Source organism: Grammomys surdaster, unplaced genomic scaffold, assembly GCF_004785775.1.
Source record: "Grammomys surdaster isolate TR1022 unplaced genomic scaffold, NIH_TR_1.0 192, whole genome shotgun sequence".
Classification (NCBI taxonomy): domain Eukaryota; kingdom Metazoa; phylum Chordata; class Mammalia; order Rodentia; family Muridae; genus Grammomys; species Grammomys surdaster.
This window is the reverse complement of record NW_021604637.1, coordinates 2,658,520-2,682,406: the sequence shown is the minus strand read 5'-3', so window position 1 is coordinate 2,682,406 and position 23,887 is coordinate 2,658,520. Positions and strand designations below refer to the sequence as shown.

The following is a 23,887-nucleotide window of genomic DNA, read 5'->3' as shown; positions in this document are numbered from 1 at the left end:
CTAGCATGCTGCCCCACACTACCATGCTGCCCCACACTAGCATGCTGTCCCCACACTAGCATGCTTCCCCCTTTTTATCCCCACCCTCCCTACTCTTGCTATTCCATCACTCTTGCTACCTTGCTATTCTCTGTCTCTTGCTATCTCCACTATTCTGCTCTCTTGAAAAGAGCCCTGGCCATGTCCAGTCCGGTTCTTTTCTCTGTTTTCTCTTTCTTATCTACAATAAAAACCTTCCCTGAAAAATAAAGTGATTATTTTAGCAGTTTCCTCCCTGTGCCCCCTTGTATACACTGAGTCAGTTTCTAATTTCTTTTATTAATGAGACTAAGAATCCCCAAAGGAAACCTCACTTTCCCTGCAGAAAGCAGGGGCCAGCTATGGGACTGAGCACATGGTCTGAATAGCTCCCATGATGCATTTCTGCCTTACTGAGGAAGCTCTACAGAAACAAAGCTTGGGGGCTGAGGCAGGACTGGGAGCAGGACTGGGAGAACTAACAGGAGAGGCTGGGAGATGCTGGAGAGGAGTGACTTGCCCAAGGCTATCTAGATGGACTTTGAGCCTTTCTGCCCTTGACTTCCTTATCTGAAAACCGGTCACAATGGGTACATTAACACTGGAAAGACTGAATGAGTTCAAGGAGAGGACACACAGCAGGGATGAATGCTTTACAAATATTAGTTTATGAGTACTGAGCAAAACAGTGCGAGACAAGGCTAGAACAGGATTGCACAGGACAGGCTCCTGAGTCAGGGTCAGCAACTACAAGGAATAAACAAGTGAACAGAGACAAAATCAGCCCATCACTTTTCTGGGACCTGTCAGGGCCTTACTTTCCTCATCAGTGAGACTAGGATCATAAAAGTGTCGACCTTACAGGGTCGTGAATTAAATAATGAAACCCAGAGAGAACTTAGCAGAGAGCTTTGGGGCAAAACCCAAGACCTATGGAGTTCAGTCCCTCCCAGCCCCATTCTGCTCAGACTCCATCAGAAGGGGGTGCTGGGTCAGAGGACCTTCCAAACTACTCAGTGGAGGCCTCTGGCTGGCATCCTAACAACCTCACATGCTGAGTACTTGCCAAAAGTGACCAGGACATCTAGCTTCCACAGTGGGGATATGGCTGACAGAGGGCAAAGGTCACTCTCAGCCACATAGGCAACGAGCATGGGCTGAAATCAGCTTGAAATTGTCCCCAAAAGTATGCTGTCAGATCTGACCCCACCAAGTGACAATAGGGCCACCTATGTTTCTCTTTGTATGCTTCCTACTCACCTCCCTCCTTCCGAGGGACACTCAGAGGCCTCTTTCTGTACTTCTAAACTGTGGCCGGTCCTGGAGCCTCCCCTACCTCACATGGTTTCCCGTGCTTGCCGCTCACCTGGCTGCTGTCCTTGGCTGACACATCTGCCATGTTGTTTCTTCGGGCCTGGTGCATGGTCAGTGCAGCTCGAGTGGCCCCGCCAGCCACACCAACAATGCACTGGGTGGGAAAAAGAGAAGGGTGAATGAAGGTCAGGGAGGTGTGTGCTGTGGAAACACAGGCCTTCCTGTGGGTGAGCACGAAAATAACTCATACCAACCAGAGAAAAGCAGGTGTCTGGTGACACCTCCCTTCTGGCAAACACTCAGTGCAGTCCTAGGTTTTTTGTTCTTACTCCCGTGTCTGTGGGCATCCATTCCTGATGTTGTTCCAAGAGAAAAGGGACGTCGTGCCAGCCATTATTACCCTGTGACTCTTCTGACTGCAGGAATTCCAACTTCCTTTCCCAAAGATCGTTTCGCCCTCTTTGAATCAGGGTCTGGCCACGCAGCCTAGGCAGCCCTAGAACCTGTAACAGTCCTAACTCAGACTCCATAGTGCTAGCTTAGGCAGCCCTAGAACCTGTAACAGTCCTAACTCAGACTCCATAGTGCTAGCCTAGGCAGCCCTAGAACCTGTAACAGTCCTAACTCAGACTCCATAGTGCTAGCCTAGGCAGCCCTAGAACCTGTAACAGTCCTAACTCAGACTCCATAGTGCCAGCATCACACCCTTGTGATCGTTTTTAAGCCATACCTCCCATCTCCTTGACTTGCTTTGGCTGCACCCTCTCCCTGACTGGTGGATAAGGTCCAGTCTGGTCTCTGACTTCTTGCTTACAGTCTGCCTCCTTATAAGTCCTGTCTTCTTCCTGCCCCAGCTGAGCTTCACTGAGCACTCCTGGTGGATCCACGCTTACTCCAGTGGCCCTGCGTACTTACATCCCTCCTGAGATCTCTAGATAGCAATAGAGTCACTGATAACCTGGCTCATCAGTCTCTTATAGATGACAGACACAGAATATGTTGTGATAAAACTCAGACAGTTTTTTTTGATGAAGCTTAAGTGTAGCTCTAAAGGTGGAAGAACTGATTTATTCAAAATCAAGATAAGAGTGGTGTAGAATGGGGCTCGAGTGACAGGCGGGGAGCAGGCTGGCTCCAAATAGAAAACTGGAAGCCTTAAGGTTTTCAGAGAGCATGGGTCAGACAAGTAACCTAATTTGATTTCTATGTTTACTATTTTTTAATTAAAAGATGTGTGTGCATGTGTGTGTGTGTTGGGGGGGGGTGTGTGTGTGCTGATGCATGCATAGAGGTCAGAGGAGAATCTGTAGGAGCCCCTGCTCTCTTTCTGCCATGTTGATCCCAGAAACTAAATGCAGGTTGGCAGGTTTGGTGCCAGCACCGTGCTGGCTCACTGACTGTAGAGAAATTTTAATTTAGAACAAGGCTGCCCTGGCAAAAGATCACATCCAAAGACCTTCTAGGTCTGTGTGTTCTGGCGGGAGTACAGATACAGCTTTAATCCCAAGGGTACACAGGCAAGCAGATTGAGTTCAAGGCCAGCCTGGTATAGAATGAGTTTCAGGTAAAGAAAAGCTTAGGTCCAGGAATGAGGGTACACACCTTTAATCCCAGACAATGAAGGTAGAGTTAGTGTGTAGAAGGAAGCACTTGTGTTTGTTTGAAAGCAATGTCTAATTGAGTGGCAGATAAAGTGACAGATCAGAGAAAGATTTGACAGAATAGGATATGCCCAGCTCTCCAGAGAGGAGCGAGGAGAGGGAAGCTACTCAAGGGAGCAGAGAGAGGAGCGAGTTTGGCCGGGAGAGTTGCACAGCGACGGCGACAGGTTAAAAGAGAACAAGCAAGAGAAGGAGAAGGAGGCAGAAGATTAGAAAAGAGTGCTAGAGTTTGAGGTCAAGCAGAGCAAGTCAGAGGTTTAGAGAAAAGACAGATTGAATAAATCAGCTGGGAGAGGAGTTTCGGCCAGAACAGCTGAGATGAACCAGCCAGTCAGAGCTCAGAAAGAACAAGAGAAGGCGAGCATACTCAGCAGTAAGTCTCAGGCTGATCACCTTCTAGGCCTAGATAAGATTGTATGGAGGCTGGGAGCTTCCAGGACTAGGTCTAGGTAGGCAGACGGAAGCAGAAAGCCTGAGGCACAATTACTACAGGAGAATGAAAGTTACCTTTTTCAACTGACTTTCAAGGGAGTATTGGGCTGTGTTAAGGACTATAGAGCAATTAGACTAGGGAAAGAACTTGTCCAACAGAGGGGCTGCCAGCCAGGGAGGGGGATGAACAGTGGAAGGCAGGAGGAAAACCCAAAGATCTGAGCGGAAGGCGACAGCTTAGGTGGAGGAGGTGAGGGTGATAGCCAGCTTCTGGCTGCTGTAGCTCTGGATAGAGTGCTGGCCACAGTCTGAAACTCTGCCAAGAGAGATCTTAAGGGGGAAGACCACGCCTTGCTCTAGGACAGTATTTGACAGACACAGGAGCAGAAGCAGAGTTCACTACAGAATTTGGAAGATATGCCAGAAGTCACAGTCCCCAGTCCACAGCTACAGCAGTTTTCTCTCTGAGGTTGCCTACCTCGATGATAAAAACAGGGGTGGAAGTTAAGGTGTGTGCAGCATTTACTGCCTGTCCCTAAACAAAAGACTGCTTTACCCCAAATACCAAAAGTGCCTGTGGCAAAATACTGCTTGGGTGTGACGTTTAGCAGACAGGCCTTTGAGACGGGTCCAGTACTGAGTCCTGGAGCATTAACTGTGGTCTACATACCTGACTATAGTGGGGTTTTATGACCTTCCTAGGCCTGTTTCCTCATCTGAAGGCACTGTGAAGGCAAGAGAGATCCCACCACAGTGGGAAACCTTGCATCTGCTTCAGTGGCAATTTGTGGTATTGCTGTGTGTGATTTCTTGGTCCTAGAACCATAAACCCCTCTCTCCTTCTTCAGGACTTAGCCTCAGGTATGGCCTGTCTACATCCCAAGACCATTCCCCACCAAGTATGCTCAGAACTCTAATCTCATAGATATTTGTGTAATTATGTGTCATTTCCTTTAAAGATGGGAGAGTCTGTGGCCTGTGTCATCCATACAGTAGGTGCTAAAAAGATGTTTTACTGAAGAATGAAGAGTGTTGGGAAGCTAGCCCCTAGATACTGGTGTTGGACCACCCTCCATCTCTCAGCTCAGAGCAACCTCACCAGTGTGTGGTCCAACATGGCCTTGCACAGGCTGGCTGAGGTACAAGGACTGACTGGTCAAAGGAGGATCAGAAAACTTGTCTGTGTCTGAGTAGAAACATATGAACTTTGTCCCCTTTTTAGAACTTCCTCTAGTACAAGGCCCAGGTAAGCTACACACAGGATCGTTAAGGATGGTATCTCAGGTCCCATCCGAAGTGTCCCAGAGGTGGGTACCTTGGCTAGGTTGCTGGTACTGACAGTCATGGTGAAGAAGACTGGGTACATGGGAGCCATAATCTCTAGGAACATGGCTATATCATTGAGGATGTCGGCAAAGAGCCTATGGGAAGGATCAGAGGTTAGAGGTCACAATTGAGATTTTATAACAGCAGATTCTCCCCTCCCTCCTCCACCCCCTCCCCCATCCCTTCTCACCTCCACTGCTTTGCATTACAGTCCAGTTTGCTCCTGTTGGGGATAAGAGGTTGTTGCAATTTAGAACAAAGGAAAACTGCTGTGGGCTGTAAGGAGGTGTCCTTGGTCACGGTGAGGTCTAAAGGGCTCAGGGTAGAGATGTACTGAAGAGACTATGGCTAGCTTGAGTGTGCGGCACGGCTCTGGCCAGCTCGAGCGGGTGGCATGGCTCTGGCAGGCCTTGCTCTGCTCCCTTACTCCCTCTGCCTTGCTAAAAACTGTTAGATTCCGTTCCTAAAGCTAGCCACCAAGCTTCCCTTATTTGGCCACCTCCTCCTCCTGAGACTGATGACCAAGAATGAGCTACCAAAATACTGAGGTCCAGCAATCAAAAGCCCCTTTGGCTCACCTACTTAAGATGCCCAATGAAAATGAAACGCCTCGTCCTAACATGGGGGTTCCCCTTGTACCCTTTATAAACTGCCATTTTCCTACTGGTCATGTGTCTCCTCTCTATCCAGAGGCAGTCCTTTGTCCTCCAGGATAAATACCCTTTCTCCTTTGTCCTCTATCTCCTCCTGTCTTTGTCTCTTATTCCTTGCCCTTTGACGCTCTGGGACAAATAAATCTCCTTTTGTGCTTTGGTCTTGGAAGTCTGGAGCAGAAAGGGCTTCTTACTTATACTTTCCTGTCACAATGAGATCAGCAATCCTTTAGCTGCTCTTCACTACCCCAGAAACTGGGCCACACCCTCTTGTAGCTCTATGAGAGGTTCACGGCCCTCTAGTGCTGGATCCGTTTCCCTTAGCAATAGACTGGCCAACTAAGTCACCTGGTGTAGAACTTCTGCCACACCTCTGAGAACTTGATGAAAGTCAGATTGCTGTTTGGGAGACATGAAGGTTTTTCCCTTTGGTGCCCCCTCTTATTACACTGCACATGCCGTCACCTCTCCTCACCTCGCTCCTCTCTGGGTTTTGAAGGGCAGGCCTGCTCCTTTCAGTTAGAGCCCCACCATGCTGTCCTTGGCAGGATGTTATATCCTTCCTAATTCATCTCCTACTGCAAGGTGGGAAACTCTTTCTCAGAATACCCTGTTCTACAACGCTGCAGGTGGCTACCCCGCTGTTTCCATTCTACAGAGTCAGTTATCCTCTGGCCCATGCATAAGCACCTAAAGGCAATTTCACTAAGATCTTAATGTTAGGAGATGCTGCAGTGTAGTCCAGCCCAGAATCTGCACCATCAGCTCCAGATCTTCCTCTGGTATCTCAGGGAGTCCTTCCAGGGAGGGCATGCTATATGTGCAGTGGAGTTGCTGAACAATGGGCGCTCTTCACACCTAACCAGCCTGATGCTACGGAAAGAGGAAAGGCTTCGGTCCTACCCCAACAATTGCAGAGTGAGAACTGAGAAAATGATTTCCCTCTTCCAGGTGTATTTCGCATCTTGAAAAGTATCTTTGTTACCTTCCTCTTTTCAGTTTGGGGAATTGAAGCCAGGGTCCTAACCATGGTTGGCCAAATGCTCCACTTCTGCTATATTCCCAGACTTGCATCTCCAAAATGCTCACTCCTAGCCAGAAAGCTTATGGGGATTAAGGTTAATACAAAACACAAAATGTTAAACACTTTGTATAATTTTTTTTTCACTGAACCTTTTCTAGCAAGTAAGGGCTCATACCACTACTAAGTGCCACTGGGAAGTACTACTAGAATCAATTAACTAGGAGAAGAAACAAACTTACCCCTTCCACCAGGCAAAGATGATGCGGCCCAACATGCCAGTTGAATCTGGGGATGAAAAGAATGCATCGGTAAGGGCAGGAAAAGGAAGTCAGGAGCTTCAGGGCAAGGCAGACATTGGCGCTGAGCCAGCTGATTCACTACAGGGAGCACTGCACTTGGGAAAACATCTGGTGTGATCAGTTCTAGACAGATTTAATACTGAGGGGTATGCTGAAGTCAGCAGCTTTTCACTGTGTACAGACGAGATGTGTTTGTAGCATCGATCGACGGGCTCTGCACACACTGAGCTACCTCCTCAGCCTGCAATGCTGCGAAGAACAGCAAAAGCCCGAGAGAATGCAAAGGTTTACAGATAAGGGGATGCACAAAATCTTGGGAGATCTACTTGGTCACATATCAGACGGTAGTGAAAACCACATGAGCCAGCTACTCACGCCACACAAATGCTCAGCATCATAATAGAGTATGAAAGGCCCTCTTTGCCTTACAATTAGCAGAGTTGAAGATCTAGAACTTCCTTAGTCCAGTTGATGAATCAATGATTACCTGTCCACAAATTACATGTGAATCTACTGTAAAATCCCTGCCAACCAGTGGCAGTTAAGAACAGGATACAGCCTGCAAACTGCCTTTGCCTGGTGCATTTCTGACCCCAACCACTCCAGTGCCATTGCCACACTTGGAGGCCTAGGTCTGGATGTAAAGTACATGGCACCACCTGCTGAGTTCCTCTGACTCCACCAACCTCCACAACATGTCCACACATGAAGGTCCAGGTCTAATCCAGCAGCTCATTCATGAGTTAGTTGTCCCTAATCTAGTTTTGGTCATGCAGTTGCTGCACTGGCTCAACCTAAAGCAGGCCATGATCTCACATCAGACACAAAACCAAAGCATCTAGGTCACATCATGAAAACATAGGCAATAGCAAAGGCCAATGGAACACATCCCCACTCAAACCCAGTAACCAATAGAACACACCCCACTCAAACCCAGTAGCCAATAGAACACATCCCACTCAAACCCAGTAGCCAATGGAACACACCCCACTCAAACTCAGCTGTCCTCCAGAAATGTTTTCCATGAGAACTACATAAACCCAGGGCACCAAATATAAAAGAACAATCATAAACTTTATTAAAGAATGCAAGGAGCTTACGAAAGCCTCAAAAATCAGCTCAGTCAACTTAAGGAGAATGGCAATAAATGCCTGAATGATGTCCAAGAAAGCACTAATGGAGACAACTCAGTATCTGAAATATTAATTCAGTGAAGAGATGAAAATACTAAAGAGAACTCAAGCTGAAAGTAAGGTGGAATTGAAAAACTCAAAGTGTATAAGTACAATAAATCAAGTAGAAAGTAGAATATCAAGATCTGAAGACGGAGTAGAGGAATCAGACCACACACATAAAGAACACCAATCAATCACTCAATCAACCAATCAATAAAAGCATGCAAAAGGAACACGGAAGAACAGTGAGACACCAGGAAGAGACAAGATCTTTGAAATTATAGGAGCAAACAAGGATCCCAGGTCAGTGGTATAAACTAGATCTTCAACAAGATCATAGAAGAACACTTCCTCAATTTAAGGAAAGACATTCCTATACAGATACAAGGAACACACAGAACACCACACAGATAAGACCAGAGAAGAAACTGCCAGGACACTCTGTAGTTAAAGCACTAAATATACAGAACAAAGAGCAGGTACTTAAAGTGCCAAGATAAAAATCCCAAGTCACTTACAAAGGAAAGTCCACCAGCGTAACAACTGATTTCTCAAACTTTAAAAATCAGAAGGGCCTGGACCAATGCACTTGACTACTGCCAGTCTAGGCTACTGTACCCAGCAGAAGGATGAAGAAACAGGATAAAAGAACTCATGTACACTAACCCAGCCATACAGAGAGTTCTGGAAGCAAACTTTGGACTAAAGAGAACAGTTGGCACAGCTGAGACTATAAAAACAAAACAAACATAACAGTAACTATTGAAACAATGTATAACTAAGAACACAGAAAGAAACAAAAACACAACAACCAACCTTTTAATAATAACAACATACCGTTTAATAATAACTTTAAATATTAATAGTTTCAACTCTTCAACTAAAAGACAGAGGTTAGTCGAATGGATGAAGAACCAAAATCACCTACCTGTTGTCTACAAGACACAGGCTCCTATCTTCAAACCAGGCAGAATCTGAGAGTGAAAGATTGGAAAAGTATTCCAGAACAGAAACAGAAGGAGCACTTCCAAACTTCTCCTAAGAAATGATATCACTCTAATACCAAAACAGTAAAGACACAACAACGGAAAGAAAACCGCAGGCCCATATCCCTTAGGAACACACATATAAAATACTCAATAAAACACTTGCAAGCAGAATACAGGCATACAACAAAAAGGCCATCTACCAAGAGCAAGTTGGTGTCTATCCTAGTGATGCAAGAAGGGCTCAACATATGTCAATACATGTAATAAATCATATAAATGGACTTCAGAGACAAAATCACATGATCATACCAACAGATGCAGAAAGAGCCTCTGACAAAATCCAACACAACTTCACGATAAAGCGCTAGAGTGCAGTACTGGAGGGAAGATACCCCAGTGTGACAAAGGCTTCTTATGGCAAAACCACAGCCAACATTATCTTTGACAGAGAACACTCAAAGCAATCCTGTCAGCATCATGACTAAGACAGGCTATGTACTATCCTGACTCCTTTCAACACAGGGCTAACCAGGACAGTAACCCGAGAAGGAAATCAAAGGCATACAAATAGGAAAAGAAGTCAAATGACCCCTATCTGTAGATGATATACATAAGATATCCCAAAAGTTCCCCCAGAAGATGTCTAGATCGACCCAGGGTCTTGCCCATGGTGTGTCAGATGTTCCACCTCTGCTATATTCCCAGACTTGCATCTCCAAAATGCTCAATCCTACCCAGAAAGCTTATGGAGATTAAGGTTAATACAAAATGCAAGTGGGACACAAAATGTTAAGCACTTTGCACAGTTTCTTGAACCTTTTCTAGTAAGTAAAGGCTCATACTACTACTAAATGCCACTGGGAAGTACTACTAGAATCAGTTGACCAGGAAGAGAAACAAACTTACCCAGAAAAGAAAAAAAGGGGACAATGGTGGGAATAGGGCAGGAGAAGGAGCCCCAGAGAGGAGGAGCCTCAGGGAGGAGGAGCCCCAGGGAGGAGGAGCTCCAGAGAGGCGGAGCCTCAGGGAGGAGGAGCCCCAGGGAGGAGGAGCTCCAGAGAGGAGGAGCCTCAGGGAGGAGGAGCCCCAGGGAGGAGGAGCTCCAGCAAGGCCAACAGTAGGACCAGGTGCTATGTAGGAAAAATGGGGAAAATGGAGAGGTGAGACTTGAGAGAGGCTAGAGGGCAACAGGAAGAAAGGATAAAATCCACTAAGGATGTTTGAAAAAGCCATAGGAATCGTATTACTTTCTGTCTACTTAACAGTACATATGTATGTGTATATCATACAGTTAAGTTGTTCATGTTACTTGAAATTATCTGATCACTCCAAGATCCCTAGATTATATAACAAAAACCTCACTGGCAGGCATGGGAAACCTCCTTTCCAGTTGTTGGTCAGGGGAATCTAAGAGACCCCCTAAACAATACAGGCTTTTGTCATACCTTGGTCACCTCTCCCATACTGAAGGCTACATTCTATTGCTAAAGATACCACACACTTTGGACATAGGACTTTAAGAATGGGAATTGACCTGGAAGCCTCCTCCCTGAAGACTAATACCCACAGTGTCTGAAGGCAATATGTAAGGCATCAAGGGAGAAAAGCAATCAATAGTCCTAAACAGCTGTAGTACCCACAAACCATGACAATGACTAGGATGGCATGAGAGCCCTCAAGGTGCAATAGGGGTACCTACACTCGGTAGCCAATCCATTGGATGGAGGCCTTGCTCAATAATAGGAAACCTGTGCCTGGTATTGCTTTGTTGTTTGTTTGTTTACTTTTAAACAAGTTATTTATTTTGATTTCATGTGCACTGGTGCTTTGCCTACATGTATGTCTGTATGAGGATGTCAGATCCCCTGGAACTGGAGTTACAGACAGTTGTGAGCTTCCACACAGGTGCTGGCAACTGAACCCAGGTCCTCTAGAAAAGCGGCCAGTACTCTTAACTGCTGAGCAATCTCTCCAGTCCTCATGGCTAGTGTTGTAAACCCAGCTCAGTTCCCAGACCTCGTGAGGCCATGAATCCTAGAGGAGAACCCACTTATTCCATTTCTTCCAACCAGTATAATTCCTAACAGCATTCTAAATAAGTATTCTTATACCCATAGATGAGTAGCTCTTATCCCCCATTTAAAAACAAAACCAAACCTTCTTTTTGCAGCAGATGGAGACCATTACAGAAAGCCACAATTGCTCAAAATACAGAGAACAGGTGACCACTGGTACCCAGCCTCAATACGTCTACAATACAACTCTTATATCTAAGGCTCAGGGACTCTCTCAGAAGAGGAGGGCAGAAAGAAGAGCCAAAGGACCAGAATGTCTGCTTTGAGACGGTGCTGTCTATGTACGTCAGAGAAGCTGAACTCATGAAATCTCCACAGTATGGTTGCCTAAACAAGACCTGACGGCATGCCAGGGAGGAAGCACATGAAGCTCCAACCCTGATAAAGAACTACAGGAAGTTAACAGTTTCGGAGAGAGGGAGAATTCGTCTTCTTCAGGGTCATGCTTCCTGATAGGTTGTCTAATCCCAACAAAATAAACTCAGTTTTGTGTGTGTGTGTGTGTGTGTAGCAATAATAATTCAAAAATAAGAGGCCATGAATTTGAGGGGGGTGCTGAAGAGGGAGGAGATAAATTATGTAAATATAGTATTCACATATTAAATTCTTAAAAAAAAATTAAAAAGGAGACACAAGAGCCAGTTGCTTGGAGTTTCTCTATCTGAAAAATAAATAAATAATGCCATTGGACTGGTTACTGTACTGATCAAGAGACACATTATGCATAAGAGGGCAAAAATCCCTGACCTATACCAGGCTACTAAAATATTAACTGCTAAAGACATTACTACTGTTGGTTCCAATGATTAACATGTTCTAGCAGAGTGCTGCATTAGTTGGGGTTCTATTGCTTTGCTAAGGCACAATGACCGAGAGCCACTTGGAGAGGAAAGGGTTTATTTGGCTTACTATCCTGGCTCACAGTCAACCAACTGAAGTCAAGGGAGGAACTGGAGCACAGCAGGAAGCTGGAGGCAGGAACTAAGGCAGAAGCCATGGGGGAGTGCTGCTTACTGGCTTGCTCGGTTCTCTTTCAGCTACCCCTCAGGACAACCTGCACAGGGATGGCACTGCCCAGTGGCCTGAGCTCTTCCAGGCTCTTCCACATCAATCATCAATTAAGAAAGTTCTCCACACGCTCAGACCAATCTTAGGGAGGCTGTTCTCAACTGAGGTTCCCTTTTCTCAGATGACCTTAGCTTGTTTCAAGTTGACAACAAACAAACAATAACCACCTGGCAAAACTAACCAACCAACCAACCAACCAAGACAATGTGTGTCTGAAAATGATTACATCATACATTCCAAAGCCAGGTACATTAGTGCATGCCTATAATTCCAAGTAAAGATGGGGGGTTGGTTATATCCAGTGATACATGGAGATCTAGGCTAGCCTGGGCTACAGAAGATCCTGTGTGAAAAAGAAAACAAACAACAAAAATCCCAAGGGTACTTTTTATATGGTGCTCTGCATATAAACATCTCCCCCTTGAGGGGGAACAAGCTTGTAAAACTCTTTCTAATTAAGAGAGTGTCTTTTAACACTGGTAGTAGGTTTTCATGTGCATGTGCATTCATATCTTAAAGTGGCCTCAGCTTTTCTTAAAAACCTGTTAGACATAGATAAGCATCAGCTGGTGATGAGAATAGGATGCTTAGAAATGACACTAAAAATAATCAATCACTGACCCAGTCTTCAACCGGAGTTTTTAAAGGAGAACAATGGAAAAGATCCAGTTAAACACAGCGTGGTGTTGTGAAAAGGACTGAGTCACCTATGTTCAAATCCAGGCCTATAATTTACCAGGTGTGTAACCTTGGGTACCTCTATTTCCCCAGCTAAAGTGTGAGGATAACAGCACTACCTGTCACACAGTTACCAAGAGGTCTAACCAGCAACACAAAGACTGGCATATAATAAACACCGCTAGCAGCTATTGTTGTTGCCATTATTAAAAGAAGAGACAATGAGAACAAGAAGCCATCAGTCATTTCTGCTCTGGCACGCTCTTTTAAGGAGTGATCCGTAGTTACAACGTGCTTAGTTCTAATAGTCGGGCATAAACAGAAGCCTCCTGATCTCCAGAGTCCAGGGAGGCTCACCCAAGATGCTGTGAGGTCCTAGTGAGGTCTATGATAGGGCTGGATGCGCTTGCCCCGTCCCTAGGGTTCATTTAAAACCCCTGGGAATAACAGGGAAAGACAGTGGCCAGAAGACTGAGCCAAGGGCCCTCATAAACTTGAAATAAGTGTTGAGTCCCCTTTTCCCTGCTTCACTCTCCAGGCAGCATGGTGCGTTTTTCTTAGTGATTTTTTTTTCCAAAAAGTTGTATACTCTCAGCACACAGTTACTGTAATCTTACTACAGCACTGTCTAGTACCCCAGAGGAGTCAGAATGCATGTTAGCATTTCTGTAACTACCAGTTGAGGACCAGCCACATGCCCTTTCCCCACTGGAAGTACCCGATTTTCACCATCCTGAGAAGCTGGCAGTTTTGTGTAATAGACTGCATTTCTATGCAATCCTGCATAAAGCAGGATTAAAGTTAACTTAAGGACGAGGGACCCAGATGATTTAGGGATTCTGAAGTTTGCATGGGTAACAAGTTGAGCCATTTGGGCTGATTCACTGATGAGGGTATTCCAGCTATGGGCAGGGAAGATAGACATAGAATATTGTTCTAGGCATGGAGATTCGCAGCTTCTGCGTACTGTCTAATCAGGCAGCAGACCATAAGTGTACATGTACGCATGCACGCGCGCGCGCGCGCGCGCACACACACACACACACACACACACACACACACACACGAGAGCCACTGTTGGAGGTCAGAACAGTAGAGTGGCAGGATCAGAACTAGGATTTGCAGTGAAGGAAAAAAAAGGGGGGGGGGGGTGAGATCAACAGATAAGTCTCCCAGGTTCCAGCTCACCTTTCACGAGCCAGGTGGACGTGGCAGCTGAAACTGAGGCTTTTGCGTTGCCTACCCCTAAGCCCTGTAATACTGCCTGGGTGGCTAGGGAGCCGGAGAGGCTGGAAGCAAAGGCCTGGAGAGAAGAGAAGTGGAATGAGGAGGGGTCGCAGAAGCACGGAGATTACGGTGCTATACCAGCTCTCACTGGTTCTGTGGGACCTGGAAAACTGTCAGGACTCTGCAGTGCACCCTAGCCTTCTAATATGCAAAAGCAGATTGCAGGGGCCTGTTCCCTTGGTCCCCGGTCATAAACTGCCCCCCACGGCAATCGGCCGGCCGGACCTGCACGGAATCCCATAGCTGGTACGGCAGGTAATCCGGGCTGACGCTATCTGGGAAGCCCTGAGGCAGCAGCACGGATCTGAGGCCCGAAAGAGCGGTCAGTGCTGCCCAGAGCCCCCCGCCTCCACCTGCGTGCTGCCCAGGTTTCGCTATCGGAGCCCGGGAGAGCCAGCCCCAGCGTCGAGCCCCGTCCCACTGCAGGCTCCCATCCGCCGCAGCACTGCAGCCGCGCGGGGCTCCGGAGCCGAACTGCTCAGTGCACAGCGGCGCCCGTAGGCTCGCAGAGTCAGCCATCCCCAAGCTCAGCGACTCTGTCCAACGCGGCAAAAAACTAGACAAACTACATTTCCTGTTTGGCTACGGTGGCCGCAGAGGAGCAATAATCTTTTGCTGTCTTAGAAATCAGATTATTGTGTGCCGTGCCTTCCTGGGACACATCCCAGGACTGCACCTGGCCTGTCTAACGTTCTTTGGACCTTAGAAGCAATATGGGGGCCTGTAGACTTCGAATTCCAATAATCAGAAGAGGAAAGGTGGCTTCTTGGAGAAATAGTTGCGATCGAGACTCCACTCAGATCTCAAACTTTTAGCTGTGTAACTGAAGAGTTTCTCTCTCTGGGTCGCAGTGCCTTTTTTTGGCTGTGAGGCCAAGGACAATACAGTTTTTGAAAACATTTAAATTAGCTTGTGACTTAATGAGCTTCATTATGGCATTCTAATGCACATTTTGTTACTGTTGTTCTTATTTACCACTCTCATCCCCACCTTCTCTCGCCTGACTCCTTTGTAGACACCCACTCACCCACCCCACCCAACCCCTCACCCCATGCTGCTTCTATGTCACATGATCTCTATCTTCCTACTCTCCTTAAGATCCCTTCTTCCCTCCTCACGGTCACACACACACACACACACACACACACACAAATTCCAAATCTATGACTTGCATATGAGAGAAAACACGGGACATTTGTTTTTCTGAAACAAGTCTTAAACCCATTTTCCTGCAAATGTTATGATTTCACTTTTCTTTATGGTTGAATAAAATGTCACTGTAATTCCACATTTTGTGACCCAGTTGTCTCCTGATGGAGATCCAGACTGATTCCGTTTCTTAGCTGTTCTGAATACTGCAGCAGTAAACACACATGTGGAGTCCTTTGGTGTATGCCTACAGGTAGAGCTGAAATCCTATGGCAATTCTAGTTTTCCTTTGGGTTTTCAGAGCAGCCACAGCAGTTTCCATTCTCTCCGGGAGCATAAAGGGTTCTTTGCCAACATTTGTTGTTATTTTGTTACTGGGGAAACTAAGGTTCCCATGGGAACCTCTTAGGCTCTTTAATAACAGGATTTAGAGGCTTACTAGTTACATGCTCCCAGTTCTTCCAAGATATCAGCATCTGTTTCCAGCACTTATGTCAGGTAGTTCAAATCACCTCTCTAATTCCAACTTGAGGGGATCAGACACCCTCTTTCTGGCCTCTTCAGGCAAACACATGGATGTGCACACACACATTATTTTTTTAATAAACTAGTTTAGAAAAGAAATAAACAGGAATCTTGAGGACAGTTTTATTAGTTTAAGAGGGAAACAGTACAGATTAGGTAGAAATCCTGGCAGTTAGCAGGAGGAGAAAGGGAGGAAAATCATGCCTTTTAAATTAGGCACAGGACAGAAGTAGACAGCCTGTTAAGGAAGAGTAAAAGCTACCAAGAATGGAAGTAGGCTAGAACAGAGGAAGGAGCCTAAACACATCCAGCCAAGTACTGTGTGGTCATTCACAGCCATCATGTAACGACCTCTCCAAACACATAACACAAATGGCCCCCTGACATTGCCCATTCCCACCCCTCGAGAGCATGCCCTCCACAACTGTCTCTTTAGCCACTGCTCACCCCATCCCTTGTTGTTATGCGTTTAACTCTATTTCCTACACTACATTCTGTGTGTCTCACCCGACTTCATTTACTAGAGAACACAGGGCTGGGGCACTGAAGGGAAGCCAGAGCAAGATGCAGTAACAACATCAACTTTGCCCTTCTCTCTCTGTCCTTTGCTACCTAAATCTTTGGCTTAGACCATTTCTGACCAACTCTGCATGCAGATATATTAATCATTAAAAACTATTTTGTCTAGAACAAGGTGGATTTGACTTTCACTTGCTTACTTCTCTTCCCTTCCAAGGCCAAAGACATCAAAATTAAGAGTTACTAAACCAAATAGGGCCACTGGAATGGTACCAGGAAGACACCAGTCTTTAGGAGGTTGTTTTAAAAATGTCTTCAGCTGTAAGATCTTTGTTGCGTGTGGCTGTCAGCTCTCTCTTGCGTGTGGCTCTGCTTTCCTCTCTATAAAGCCTTTCCTAGCACCTGCCAGTTTTTACTGGCTTTAGCTTTTGTCTCCTTGGCTTTCTGGCTTTCCAAACAAGCCCTTTTCTTCACCTCAGTACTTTTCCCTAAGTGGTTGGCGTTTTCAAGTAACTAGTAGACAGTTTGGTTCACTAACAACCCAAGAAGTGACTCTCTGCCCTCCAGCTTTCTCTGCATTAGGATGTTATTTCTAAAAGGCCCCTAAGGATGCTTGAGGGTAAGAACATCAGATGTTGCAGGACTGTGTCAGAAGACAGCATAAGCAGGGGGAAGTCCTCGAGTTTCTTCTCCTGGGAGAGCTCTGTGAGTTAGAGTCCATGCCAGAAGGTCTCTCCCCCTCTGAGCTTATCTATTTTTCTTTGGCCCCATTCTACTTCCCGTCAAGTTTACGGAACTGGCCCCAAAGTAGGAATTTACCAAAAGCATCTTATTCTCCTTTAGAAATAAAACATGGTTGTTCTTTAGCCTGGAATTCTTGAACACATTCTTGGCACTCTGCCCCCACGCCATTTGATTCCAGTTAACGACTCCACTCTGTAAACTTCAGATTCCCGAGGAATTCCTGCTGGCTCCATCACAAACTGTGGCTGGAATACCTTCCAACCCAAGCCACCGTATCTGACCCCACACAGAGTCTGTCTGAGGTGGAGATAAACTAACACTTTTATGAAAAATTTGTGTTTCCGGGAAGAATGAAAAAATTACAAGCCAGTTTCGGTGAATGAATTAATTCACCCAGGAAACTTACTTGAAACACAGGTTTATAACTGTGAGATCTTGGTAAAGTTAATTGTTTCTCTGGCATTCAGTTTTCCCATCTGATAAATGGAAAATATATTACTACATACCAGAAAGAGTTAGGGTGAGAGCTAAACAGATCTTACGTGTAACAGTCTAAGCCAGATTTGGCAAGTGATACATACTATTTTTATGTATTTATTTATTTATGTGTGTGAGAAAGAGAGAGAGTGTGTGTGACAGAGAGAGAAAGTGACAGAGAGAGAGAGAGAGAGAGATATGCATACACACCGTAGTGTACATATGGATATCAAAGAATAACTTACGTGGGTTCTAGGGCTTAAACTTAGGTCGCCAAGCTTGCCAGCAAGTACCACTGAGCTATCTCGCCAGTCCTGTATATTTGCACATTATTTGGAGACAGTGGCAAGTATTCAGATTCCTTTGCTCCACTGAGGCAAAGATATAACTTCATTGGAAAAACTCCATTACAACATATCCTTCACTTTCTAAAAGGATTTTTTTATAATAAATACTTAATACATGCTTGAAAAAGTGTCTGGCATATAAGAATACATGTAACATAAACTTCTTTTTTGAGAACAAGGTCTTGTTTGGATGTAGCCTGGGATTGGCCTTTGACTTGACTCTTCTTCTTTTACCTCCTTAATGTGAGATTGTAACCTGGCTTCTGTTATTAATATGGCAGCTATTGCCGGGCGGTGGTGGTGCACACCTTTAATCCCAGCACTTGGGAGGCAGAGGCAGGCGGATTTCTGAGTTCAAGAGTTCGAGGCTAGCCTGGTCTACAGAGTGAGTTCCAGGACAGCCAGGGCTACACAGAGAAACCCTGTCTTGAAAAAACAAACAAAAAAAAGATTAATATGGCAGCTATGGATTGGAGAAGCAATGCCATTGTGTTTTGTATAGTGCGATAGTGCCCGTTACCTAATGTTAGTTTCCTTAGAACTTTGAGACTGGTTGTAGTGTTGTGAAGGAAAGGGCAAGCATATGTTCCTGGTTTGTTTCTTACATTTTCTGTCTTCATTTATCTATTTTTTCCTGAGGTCTATCTTTCAAACTCCAGGGAAGCCTCACCACCCACCTTCTCCACCCCAGGATGACCTATCACTCTCCTTCAGAACCTCGAGGCAGGGCGTTGCCTTCTTAAACTAACTCCTGACTCTGCCTGCATCTAGCTTACAGCAGAAGACACACAAACCCCGAAGAGTGCGGGTGAGGCAGACAGCACCGTTGGTTGGACTTAAAGGTGAGCCCGAGGTGGTGAAAATGTAACTTCTAAGCAGAGCAGGACTTAAAAGGTTTAAGGAAAGGAGTGTCCCTCTCGGATATGAGGGATGTTTAACAGGGGCAATGGGGTGGCAGTGGTGAGAGAGGGGAGGATATTCAGGAGTGAGGGAAAAGTATAAAGTTCATTTTTCTTTCCCTGGCAGATGGCCCCTTTTCAGACCAATAAGGATCTGATCTCTACAGGAATGAAGGAATTTAATGTTCTGTTGGATCAGCAGGTAAGCCGGTGCTCTTTATTTCAAGGTCAGAGATGGAGAGAGTACGTGTTAGAAGGGCAGAGCAGGCTCATTTGAAACTGTAAGGCAATGATGGCATTGGTCCAAATATCTGGAAATGGGGAATGCAAATCCAAAACAAAGAGGATGTGAACGTCTGTGAGACCGTCCTGGTCTCTGCATCTCTGGCCACATCCTCCCTTGCCAACTCTCTCCCTTCTCCCCTCCCCTTCCCCAGGTCTTTGAAGACCCTCTTATCTCTGAAGAAGACATGATGATTATAGTTGATGACTGGATGAGCTTGTACACCAATTATTACAAGAAGCAAGTGCTTGGGTCGCAGCAGGAGCAAGACAGTGCTCTGAAAGAACTTCAGCAAGAGCTGAGTACTTTGGGCAGCCAGTTTCTAGCCAAATACAGGACCTTTCTGAAGTCCAAAGAGCCCTCAAGCAGTAAACTGCCTTCCTCATAGCCTAAAGGTTCCAGGCATTATGTCTTAGAAACCCAAACTCTTGGCTCTGTGTTATATCTTCAGACCATTCTCCCATGATGTTGCTGTATTTTGACATGTCAATAAAGACCAATACTAATTTGTTGACTCCTGGCTCTTTCCCCCTTCGTTCCCGGATGTGGGAGCATTCGATCTCTTTTTCTTAATTAAGCACCTTTTAAAAATTAACTTGGAGATTTAGTTCAGTACAAGAGAGGTTGGCAGCTTTATGAAAATACTAGATAATGCTAGAATAAGATGTATGTTCAGCCAGTCAGAGACTAAAGAGGAAGTTCTGGGGTAAGGAAGGTGATAGGAAAAAGAACAGCAGACAGAAGTCCTCCATAAACTGCGATCTCCTGGCTTGTTTACCTAGCAAGAAGCCACTTGCTATGTACGACAAACACATCACAGTGAGTACAAAACTGCCTGCTTTGTTATAAACACATAGACACACACACACACACACACACACACACACACAAATGCAGATGATAGCATTCTCTGAAAGCAATTCCAAGTGCTGTCACTACATCCTGATACAACTCAGACCATACTCAACCAGTGAAGCCAGCAAGCACCAAAGGATTCCCATTTGCTTTGACTTTTAAAATGCCACCAGTAAAAGGTAAGAGAACAGCTTCCAGGCCAAGCAGGGCACCTCCTTTCCAGCTCCTTGTGATTGTTCACTGAATGTGCCTAAAAATGCTTCACCAGGCTTCAGAATATGAAGCCCACTCCTTCTCTGGTTCCTCTGTTGAAATCTGGCAGCTTGAACTGTCAAACCCTTTGCAGTTTCTTCCGATGCTCTGAAAGAACTTCCCTCTCTGGAATGGTCAGAAAGACAGGATGCACAGTGGTTGACTGGAGTGCTAGGGAGGTTGATAAGAACACCTCACAGAGAGTTGAAGTGGGGCTCCGCCCACCCAGAGGAGAAGGGGAGGAGGAGATAGGGGAAGGATTGTGGAAAAGGTGATATCGAGAAGGGCAGTGAGGGGAATGTAAAGTGAATAAGTAAAAAAAAAAAAAATTAGCCGGGCGGTGGTGGTGCACACCTTTAATCCCAGCACTTGGGAGGCAGAGGCAGGCAGATTTCTGAGTTTGAGGCCAGCCTGGTCTACAGAGTGAGTTCCAGGACAGCCAGGGCTACACAGAGAAACCTCGTCTCGGAAAAACCAAAACCAAAAAAAAAAAATAAATAAATAAATAAATTTGAAAACAAAACAAACAAATAAACAACAAAAAAAAAACTCCTTCTGAAGTTACAGTTCCAGAAAAAGCCTCAGACGCCCTTAAGGAAGAGGTTTCTTCAGATTTGGGGGATTTTTTTCTTCCAAGATGTTCTTGCTGGCATTGTTGCACTAGGCTTCTCCTAGCGCATACTTCCTCCCTCACCTCCACAAAATAAAGCTTGCTTTGATTTGGCCATAATTTGTGGTCAATGGGATTAACAGTACTAGTTATACATATTAATGAAATGCACCTTTCCTGCCTGCATTCAATTTCTAATAGAAAAAAAAAAGAAGAAAGGAACATAATAGAATTTCCTAGTCATGATGGAAGTCATAAGCACAGAATCGTAGAAATAATGGTGAGAGTGTAGTGCTTCAGATGTCAATAAACAAATAACAAATATCATGTTTTAAGTGCTTTTCCTTTATTTCATGGCTTTGCATCCTTGTGACCAGTCCTCCAATGCTCCTGGTGATTCTGAGAACAGCCTAGTCATTAAAAAATAATAATAATTATAATGCTTGCCCAAAACAGCCAGTTTCCTTTCTTAGATACAAGAACAATTACATGAGAATGGGAAAGGTAAGCATCCATCGAACAGGCTGCATGTATTCTATTATTCTTTTATTAAATAATATATACAAGTTTTTCTATTAAAGAAAATACAGATGAATCCATTTGGAGTTTTGTATCACGACCAAAGGTAAATAAATAAAACTCAGATGTGAGACAATATGTGTCCACCTTTGTCTTCTGTACCTACCAGTGGTGGTGAGTTGGACATCATTATTTCATCCTTTTCCTTTCTTTCTTTTCTTTTGTTTTTATTTTTCAGGACAGGGTTTCCTTTGTCTAGCCTTGACTGTTCTTGAACTCACTAAGAAGACCTCTAATTCAGAGATCTCCCAAATGCTGGGATTAAGAGCACATGCCCTCACTGCCTCGTGAAATCATTATTTTCTTAAAAGCACATTTGCTGGAGTGTGTATTGTAAACAACAGAGACCTGAGGTGATTATTTTGTCAACCAGTTTTCCAACAGTGAAAACATAACGTTCCTTCCCAACCACCCCTGAGCATTGCAAAGGAAAGAGAGGCAGACAAGCTTTCTGGGATGAGAAAAGCTTCTCACCAGCTCATCTCCGTAGATGTGGTGCTATTCCCACACCTCAGCCTCCTGTCTCAAACAAACACACAGTCAAGCATGAGACATGGAGAATTAAAACGTAAAAAGAAATAATGCATAAAGTAACTACTCTAACGCTCAAAAATGAATAGATACAAATACTTAAAGGCTTTGAAAAGGGTTTCAACACACTGTAAGAGAAAAAAAAAGGGTGGGGGGAGAAAAAATAAAGAAAAAATGTGATTTTTAGCAACTCAAGTCTCTGGCCAGACACTCTGGCCCTGCCTACTCACTCTAGTCCAAAGGTTTTATTTATTTATTATATGTAAGTAGACTGTAGTTGTCTTTAGACACCCCATAAGGGGGCATCAGATCTCATTTCGGATGGTTGTGAGCCACCATGTGGTTGCTGGGATTTGAGCTCATGACCTGTGGAAGAGCAGTCAGTGCTCTTAACCACTGAGCCATCTCACCAGCCCCCAAGGTCATTTTCTATCTACCAAGTTGCTGAACACAAGCCTGTAAAGAGCCACTCAGTAGCGCTCTGTGTATGTTTCCACCAGATGCTGTGGGATAATTGATAACTGATGTTTCCAGTTCCCTTTTTCTAATAAAAGAGATTTAATTATATTGTTACAGAAATAACATGCCTTCTCAATGAGAAATCCCTCCATACAGAAATGAAGGGAAACTCTTTACTTAAGCACCTAGTGCACTGGGACTAATGCCCAGATAAGAGTCAACCCCCAAAAGATTTCATTAGCTCCTATACATCTTAGGCTTATGTAGTCCACATATGTTGTTATTCTTAAATCTCTTTTGAATCTGGCCCCAGGTTACATTCAACAGTTTAAACAGAGACAGGAGACTGCAAGTCTGGCCACTTAGGCAAATGGGAAATTTACACAGCAAAGATATTATGTATTGCCAGAATTATTTTAGGTACCAGTGTTCTTTTCTGATAGCTGTTACCTAGGTTCATCTTCCCCACCTGGCAGAACTATGCTCTTCTTGATAAGAACACAGGAGACTTAATGGCAGATGAGGATTATTGATGGTTGTGACCCCATGCACACTATCCAGTGAGCTGCCAATCAAGGGTGTAGATCTTTGGTATGGGAATAGAACCTAATGGATGGAGAATCCAGGTGAATAAACATTTACATCCTAGGACCCTAAATTTCTCTTATCTTCAGCAGGCCTGCTTAGCAGACTACTTACCCTTGCAGTATTTTTTTTTTTTTTTTTTTGGAGGCAGAGCCCCTTTGGCTACATTCCACTTGTGTGACTTAAGGTCTCCTAAGCAAATCATCAACGTGTCCTTTGTAACATCAGTTTTATTGTTTTGAGTTTCTTCTACATCAAGTTTAGGCTCTAAAAGTTTAGGTTCGGTGGGAAATCTAAGAGAGTAATACTGATTGCTACATTGTTCTCCTAAGGGCAGGTTAAGCAAACAGTCTGAGTACACAGTAGCGAGGCAGTCTTAAGGGACTTCCAGGTGTGTTATTAACTCTGGCTGTGAGGTCCTACAAAAGCTCTTGTCTGTTAGAACGTAAACAATGATTTCAGAATATCCTGTCACCGAAGCTACAGGGAACAGAAGCATCCGTGCTGAGTTCCAAACTCAGCTACCTTTCTGAAGAAATTCTATGCCCACGTGTGTTTTGGCTTATTTGATTTTACCTCACAATTTAATTTGATTAAATTTCATCTGGAAACCAGCAAGCCCTCTCGATTGTCCCACCATCTTTACCCTCAGGTCTGCAGACACACAATCTCACTTCCTGGCTCAGGACTTCCCCTGAATGCTGCCACGAAAGCAGTGAGCATCTCAAAAGTATTTTAAATTGTTTATTATTGTTGTCATTTATTACTAATAATCAAGTATTGGCTCTCTAACCTTTACTTTTTTTATGGTAAGCAAGAAGAAAAGGAGACAGGCCTGACAGGCTCTCTCTGCCTCTCTTCCTAATGTAGCCATGTTGAATGAATCCTTTCCTACTTCTCAGCTATCACCCCTCAGCCCCCTTCCTACCTCCTGTTCCACCCTGCCCCTGCATTCCCTGTTTCTTTCAGTTTTGCTGACGTTTATGTATTGCTGTGATATGCATTCATTTCTCTGAGAGAGGGGCTCCCTCTGTATTCCTGCTAGGCACTGGCCAGCAATCCCAAACCTAATTA

At 44.8% G+C, this 23,887-nt stretch overlaps 2 protein-coding genes across 2 annotated transcripts in view; one reads left to right on the top strand and one right to left on the bottom strand.

The window, feature by feature from the left end:
- The window catches only part of CUNH16orf58 (chromosome unknown C16orf58 homolog), a 26,082-nt gene extending 11,541 nt beyond the window's left edge, over positions 1-14,541 (bottom strand). Inside the window, exons 1-6 of the mRNA XM_028769391.1 lie at positions 14,225-14,541; positions 13,901-14,015; positions 6,668-6,713; positions 4,942-4,974; positions 4,741-4,846; positions 1,385-1,486 (exon numbers count right to left, since the gene is read on the bottom strand). Of these exons, the coding sequence (XP_028625224.1) occupies positions 1,385-1,486; positions 4,741-4,846; positions 4,942-4,974; positions 6,668-6,713; positions 13,901-14,015; positions 14,225-14,518 (696 nt within the window). The 5' untranslated portion in view covers positions 14,519-14,541. The remainder of the gene's footprint in view (positions 1-1,384; positions 1,487-4,740; positions 4,847-4,941; positions 4,975-6,667; positions 6,714-13,900; positions 14,016-14,224) is intronic.
- Positions 14,542-18,471: 3,930 nt separating this feature from the next.
- Ahsp (alpha hemoglobin stabilizing protein) lies at positions 18,472-19,456 on the top strand. The gene is made up of 3 exons (XM_028769475.1): positions 18,472-18,602; positions 18,787-18,861; positions 19,097-19,456. Exons 2-3 carry the CDS (start codon positions 18,787-18,789, stop codon positions 19,328-19,330), a joined length of 309 nt encoding a protein of 102 aa, XP_028625308.1. The 5' UTR covers positions 18,472-18,602; the 3' UTR covers positions 19,331-19,456.
- The last annotated feature ends 4,431 nt before the right edge of the window (positions 19,457-23,887 follow it).

What these genes read in the sequence shown, in the direction of transcription:
- Ahsp (XM_028769475.1), top strand. Translation starts at nt 18,787, where the DNA reads ATGGCCCCTTTTCAGACCAATAAGGATCTGATCTCTACAGGAATGAAG. An exon ending in ATGTTCTGTTGGATCAGCAG is followed by an intron (nt 18,862 to 19,096) that starts GTAAGCCGGTGC and finishes CCCCTTCCCCAG; the next exon opens with GTCTTTGAAGACCCTCTTAT.